We start from the raw sequence: 6,730 nt of genomic DNA on the forward strand, positions 1-6,730 counted from the left end.
CAGAAAAAAATACTTGAAATAAAAGCATGAATTAATGTTATTGAATGGGAAAAATCTGAAAAAAAGGGAAAATAAATTTATAGGATTTATATAGGAATTATATTAATATACATAATACATATGTATATTTGTTTGTTATATAACCTAAACAAACACAATTTATTCATACATTATATATATATATCATTTTATATAAATCTTTTTTTTTATTAACTGAAAAGTCAAGTGAAAATGTTTATTAGCATATTTTAAAAAAGGCACTTTTCCTCTGGCCAGGCTGATTTATTGATTTACTGATGATTAGCAGCTTTATGGTGTCAGTATATGGTTTATGGCAGGATAGGTTCCTTATGCTATTGTCTGTTTGGTGCGATGGCCAGTCTAGAATAACAGATCAGTTTACACAAGCAGGTCGCCTGATTATGTTTGTGAAGTTCACTCTAAAGACCCATTATGAAATTCAAGCACCCTCCGTCTTTAACGATTTATGAGGAAAACACTGTTATACGTGCAACAGAGGTGTACAGATTGCCACTTTGCCACCAAATTAATCAGATTCCCTGCCTGCTGTTATATTTTCATGCATAGTTAATTCTAGGACGGCTTGACCTCGCCAGCACATACAGTAAGCGCAGCAAATGATCAAGGTGACCACACGTGACCACTAGAGAGCGACACATCACTACTTTAACACTGGCGTTAACGTTTCAAAGAGTGAGGAATTTTACTGCTACATTTAAAATAAAAGAAAACACATCCATCGAAATACTAAAAAGGGACGACGAATGTTTTAAGATAAAGCCTGTTGATCATCATATACAAATATTTATTAAATGATTCAGAAGTCACGTGAAATGCATGTGGCATAATAAATGCTTTGAAATAATTTACCATATTTAATGACATTGCGCAGAATTAGTGGGAACAGTTTAAAAAGTGCATTCTCAAGAAACCAAATAATGGTATTATTTGATGTAAGCCATAAGGGCATGTGTACTGTATTCTATGCGTGTGTACGCTCGGTCATCTATTGACCTGGCAAGGTTATAAAACGACTTAATATGATGGGCATATACAATATAATACCATCTATTGATCCTTACGTCACCTTGACACTGTTCCATTCTGCCTATAATGCATTAAATAAATGGGAAGATGCACTACTGGTAAACTGGGACAGCCATTTCAGTCATTTTACTGGGGAGAATAAAATGTCTGCCCATTAGTTTCTAACCTCAACCATACAGTCTAGAAGACTGTGTTACGTAAATCTACTCTTGTTTGCTAGTTCTGTAAGTACGCTAATCCTATTCGGGAAACTAATAATAAACTAAGTAATTCAAATCTGAATTGGGAAGAAAGGTAAAACAGAAAGTAGTAAGAAAGAGTGAATATTTAACAGTAAATAGTGAATAGTTTGCATGTTAACAGATCTGTATAACATATATTCCTGCAGGGTGATTAAACAAAAGAAACATTTTAAAAAGTACCTTTCATAAAGTCTATCAATTGATATACAGTTTTAAACAACAAGATAGTGAATACATTCATCTTTTTTTATAAAATGCTGTACTTTTGAACATTGATACATATACTGATAATAAGAAATGTTTCTTAAGCAGCAATTCAGCTTGTAAGAATGATTTCTGAAGCATGTGACGCTAAAGAGTGACGTTTAACTGCTAGCTGCTAACTGATCAAATAAATTCAGCTTTGGTGAGTGCTTAAAACAGCCAAAACCTTACTGACCCTAAACTTTGGGACTGCTGTGTATAATCATAATAATTAAATGTTGTTTTAAACGGCTTTACGTGACGCCTTGCATGTCACACTGCTGTCAGCGTTGCCAAAGATGACAAAATGTAGGAGTACTGCATTTACATTAACCCAGAGTGTTATAAACATGTCTAAATGGACTTTTCCCCCATAGCAGCGATTCTCAACTCCAGTCCTCGCGCCCCACCGCTCTGCTCATTTTGTACGCATCTCTTGTCGCTTCAAACGTTTCTTCTATTCGAACGTATGTGCCCTACGAAGTGCACACAACTGGATCCACATTCCATTCACAGTGCATTGAAGTGTGCGAGACCAAAGTCTCTTTAAGACAAATCATGTCACTCGGCGGCCATCTTTGAAACGCCTCTCGGGCATCCAAGTGCACCTCCTATCTCTTTGTGTTGGGAAACATCGAATTCTCCCGAACGGATCGCTAAGCTTATGATTAAATTGCATATTTGAAATCACCAATGAAATCTAACAACAACCGTGCAATAATTGTTGTTTCACACGTCTCAGAATGCTGACTGTTTCCATAGCAACCGGAACTTCTAAGGACAGATGCGGTGATGCGGATAACTTCGCAGATCAGCGATTGGCTATTTTATTTGGAAGGCGGGGTTTCTTGTGATTAACTTTTAAACCATTTTAAACCTTGCGCTTTTCCCCATTCAAAACTATACGAGTGACTCGTCTTTAGCGAGACGTAAGTGAAATCATATTCGTTTATTTATTGCACAAATCTGTGAATTAATGTTCCGAAGTGAAGTAAACTTTTCCCCTGCTCAGGTAGTAGAGGACAACGAACACCGTGTAGGGACCATGTTGATGGGAAAACAGTTCATTCACGGAGCCCTCTTCTAACGAGAGTCAGGTGGGTTAACAAAAAGAAACATACAAAAAATGCAGAGCGGCGGGGTGCGAGGAATGGGATCGAAACCCTCTAGATTGGTAGTGAAGCTCATACGGTGTCCTTGTCAAACTCACACACGAAGTACATAGTGACGTGACAAGCCACATCAATCCACTCTCCTGAAGACACCATCTCGACGCAGTCCTCGTCACCGTAAGCGTTGTTCGGCTCGCCCTCCCTCCACTTGCTGAAAGTGGACATGGGTGAGCGCTCCACATACACAAAGTGGCCTTCTCGCTCCAGGTCATTAATGCCGATGTACACTCGACTGAGGCCAGCTGCGGTGACGTAGCCAGCGATGGCTCTGTTAGCCGCCGCGTCTTTGGGCATAGCCAGGTGTCCCCCTCGCCCCTGACAGAACACCTCCGCGTCCCTGTAGCGCTTTTCCTCCTTCACCAGCAGATAGACCTTGCTGTCTGTCTCTTTGACGCCAGCGACAGCTGCGGGGGAAGGCAGGGCTGAAAAATGAGGATCTGAATTTCTATAATCACACGGCAGCAGCCAGCGTTCACACAAGTGCATTCTGACAGTCAAACAAAAGAGCTTCTGGCTAATGGGTAAATACTTTTGTCTGTGTGCAATCACCCTGCATATCGAAATGAACAACTGTATGAATCAACTTGACAGCATCACGTTATTGTAATCTCATAAACATTGGTAGACTGCTTCATTCTCTCTTTCGGACATACCATTTTTAATGAACTTCAGCTCATTGGTTAATTGCGCCACTTGAATATCCATTTCACCGATCATTTTCCGTAAGGGTGCGCACTCACAGGGGACGCCTGAGGAGACAAATTAAATACAAGACCATTCACATGAGCAGTCCAAGCATTAAACTGGTTCCTAATGAGTTCAAACCAATTATCAACTGATATGAACTGAAAATTTCTATTTCGGAAAAGCCTATACCTGGCTCTCCATTTGGGCCCTTGGGTCCTGGATCTCCCATATCACCTTTTATACCTAGGAAAAAAGACGCCTATTGCATTATTAAGCAGTTAGACAAAACAAGCCTGATTACTTTCAGAACTGCAATTTCTTTCTCAAGCTTACCTTTGAGTCCAGCGGGACCCATCTTACCATAGCGTCCAGTGCTACCTTTTTGGCCTTTGACTCCAGGGGAACCTGGAAAAGAATGCATACGGATATGAACCAAATAATACAGTAATTCCCCGAATGAAGTTTAATTTCCTTGTTTTTCAGGACGTTGAGGCATTTACGAATACGCTGATTGGTCAACACTGGCTCAGATGAACTCAGCTATTTAAAAGCAAGATAAGGGAAGTTTCAGGGGCCCTGTGCGTGTACGTAATTTGGCGGCTCCCTGTTTGGTCACTTGGTTTATAAGTTTTGTAATTCGTTTACCACCTCAAACTTCTTTGCAAGGTCGTGAAGAACTTGAGTCATGTAACACCATGTAAGTGGATAGTAATTAAAAAGCACTGATGGAATTCGATTAAGCTCTCAAAACACGGTTTAGAGTTACCTGGCTCTCCAGGTGGCCCTACTCTCCCAGGTCTCCCAGGTGCTCCCTTCTCCCCTTTCTCTCCTGGGTCACCTGTAGAAATACACAAAGAGAGTCATAGACTTGCGCAGACAAAGCTATTCTAAGTAATTATATTTAATATTGTTGCAGTAAGAGTATATTGTGATTTTCGGTAAACTATTTCTTAACTAGTTGCTTATTAGATGCTTAGCAATTTATTAGTAGTAATTAAGCACATATTAATTCCTTATTCTATATTACCTTATTCTACATTCTTACATCCTTATTAGATCTATTAAAAGTGACAGTAAAGACATTTATAATCTGTTTTTAAAAGACATTTACGATCTCTTCCAAATATTGTTCTATTGAATTTCTATGAATTAAAAAAAAGTATCATGCCAAGATTGCCAGGTTTTCACAACAAAACCCACCCAAGTTGCTACTAAAAACTAGCCCAAAACTAGCCATATGGCGTTTTAATGGGGGTCCTCGGGTAATCATCAAGTTCTATAAATGTAAAAATGCAAGGTTCGCCTGGTAACATCTGCATTTGTATCAAATATCACTTTATTGGGATCGCTTCAAACCAAGCACAGGAAAAACAAGCCACCGTAACAGTGTTAAAGTAGCCTTACTCTGCAGGAAACCCACAGACTTGGCAACACTGCATCAAGGTTTTCAGACAAACATTGCGCAGCACAATTATTTTCAGCATTGATAATAAAAATAAATATCAGCATGAAAAAAAACATCAGCATGTGACAGGAAACACTGGAGTAATGAAGCTGAAATTTCTCAGGAATAAATGACATTTTCAAATATATCAAAATAGATATTCTAAACCGTAATAACGTTTGGTAGTTTTTACTTTACTTTTAATATAAACACGGCTTTGTTGAGCACAACATTAAAAGCGCCATTAGTGTGTACGATATAATGTGGTGATTGCTTGCAGTACCTTTGAGTCCAGGGACGAGGATCTGGACCGAGCACGGTTCTTCTGGCATGTGCTGACCATAAACTGACCTCATTACAGTCAGACTTAACACAGTGACCAACATGCAAGCCACCAGCTTTTCTTCACCCATACTGGAAACATAACGCAACATTTACGTTCGTCTACAATCAAACACCAACACCCAATGCCACGTTGAACAGTTCATAAAATGCAAAAAAAAAAAAAAATCATCTCCACAGTCAGCCGGTCTTGTGACACACAAGCACAAGCAATCATAGTCAACACCATTTTTCAAAGCAAATACGCAAAAGCTCACAGTAGTTCGTATCCATCTTCCCCCCCCCAAACAATCTCACCATCCACCTTCATTTCAAAGTCAATACTAGAGAATAAACAGTCACACTGTGACGTCTCCAATACACACCAACTTTAAAGGTAACGTCTGAGCCGTCTCGTTGTTGTCTGTGCCACCCGCTGGACGGCGTATTGCTTATGAAATGGACTTACCTTCTGTTGAATTTCAAAGCCCGCTATATGCAGCAGACTCAGGCTGTATATGGATCCAAGTGAGTTATCGGTGGTTTTCTCACTGGTGGTCTCTCTGAAATTTTTCATCTCACACGCCCTGCAAGACACAGGCCTGAGAGTGAGCACAAGTACGTGTAAACACAAAGATAAGAGCGGCTCTGCAGCACTCCTCTCTGATAACTCCATGGAAAAACATCAGGGTCAGTGACAGCACAACCCTTAACGCATTCCTTGCCGTTACACATCAGAAGCATTCCCGGCATTCGCACGTTTGAGTTGAGATAGTATAGAAGCCGAGGTAGAAAGGGAACTTAATTATATTACTATAGGTTTGAGGTGCAATTTGACGTGATAATGCGCTGCAATATAACTGAGCAGAAACCACAAACTCGTTTCATTTTGAGGTCAGCCAGGACGAGGAAAACTTGGGAACGGAAATGATGCAGTTTGTGTGTCGGCGCACAGGGTGGCAGTAAATATTTGCTGGAATTTCATCTGGAAAAATCCAGAAAAACTAACATTTTCCTGTGTAATGAGCAAAAAAAAATATCATATTATTTTATATAATATTATTTGTAACACTTAATATATTGGTAAAACTTTACAATATAATGGTAACACTTCAGTCCCATTAGTTAGCATTTATTATTGCATTGTAGTTATATATTGCTATATATTATATAATATAGTTATATATTCATTTGATAACATCAACCGCCAATGACAAATTTTTAAATTCTATTATTTATTTTTATTTATCATAGTCAGTTTTGAAATTTACTATTACATTTTTTAAAAATTACATTTTTATGTTTATGTTATGTAATGTACCTGAAATGACATGGACCAACAAAAGTAAGATTTTTTTTTATTAACTAATATAAAAAAATAATTAATTAATAGTTTAACAAATGCATTGCTTATTATTAATGCATTAATAATTAACCATCTTAAAGTGTCACAATAATACACAATATAATATAATATAATATAATATTCTATAGGGATAACACTTTACAAAGTCCTATTAGTTAACATATATTATATATTCCTAATGCTTTAA

At 38.2% G+C, this 6,730-nt stretch overlaps 1 protein-coding gene across 3 annotated transcripts; it reads right to left on the reverse strand.

The window, feature by feature from the left end:
- Positions 1–994: 994 nt before the first annotated feature.
- colec11 (collectin sub-family member 11) lies at positions 995–6,382 on the reverse strand. 3 transcript variants are annotated; one of them, XM_043263804.1, is made up of 8 exons: positions 5,992–6,007; positions 5,647–5,764; positions 5,140–5,270; positions 4,179–4,250; positions 3,746–3,817; positions 3,602–3,655; positions 3,379–3,474; positions 995–3,162 (listed from the first exon to the last, which is right to left on the reverse strand). In XM_043263804.1, exons 3-8 carry the CDS (start codon positions 5,267–5,269, stop codon positions 2,738–2,740), a joined length of 849 nt encoding a protein of 282 aa, XP_043119739.1. In that variant the 5' UTR covers position 5,270; positions 5,647–5,764; positions 5,992–6,007; the 3' UTR covers positions 995–2,737. The 3 variants fall into 3 exon arrangements, with proteins under 3 accessions (XP_043119739.1, XP_043119740.1, XP_043119741.1); XM_043263805.1 differs by having other exon boundaries at positions 995–3,147; positions 5,647–6,382; XM_043263806.1 differs by having other exon boundaries at positions 995–3,129; positions 5,647–6,375.
- Positions 6,383–6,730: the final 348 nt, after the last annotated feature.

The sequence above is a fragment of the Puntigrus tetrazona genome, chromosome 17 (genome assembly GCF_018831695.1).
Source record: "Puntigrus tetrazona isolate hp1 chromosome 17, ASM1883169v1, whole genome shotgun sequence".
In the NCBI taxonomy this organism is placed as follows: Eukaryota; Metazoa; Chordata; class Actinopteri; order Cypriniformes; family Cyprinidae; genus Puntigrus; species Puntigrus tetrazona.

Excerpts from the sequence above, each read along its gene's own strand:
- colec11 (XM_043263804.1), bottom strand. The coding sequence starts at position 5,269 with ATGGGTGAAGAAAAGCTGGTGGCTTGCATGTTGGTCACTGTGTTAAGT. Across the intron at positions 3,818-4,178 it reads AGGGCCACCTGGAGAGCCAG|GTTCCCCTGGAGTCAAAGGC; the intron begins GTAACTCTAAAC and ends ATTCTTTTCCAG. Across the intron at positions 3,163-3,378 it reads GCTGAAGTTCATTAAAAATG|ATCCTCATTTTTCAGCCCTG; the intron begins GTATGTCCGAAA and ends ATAGAAATTCAG.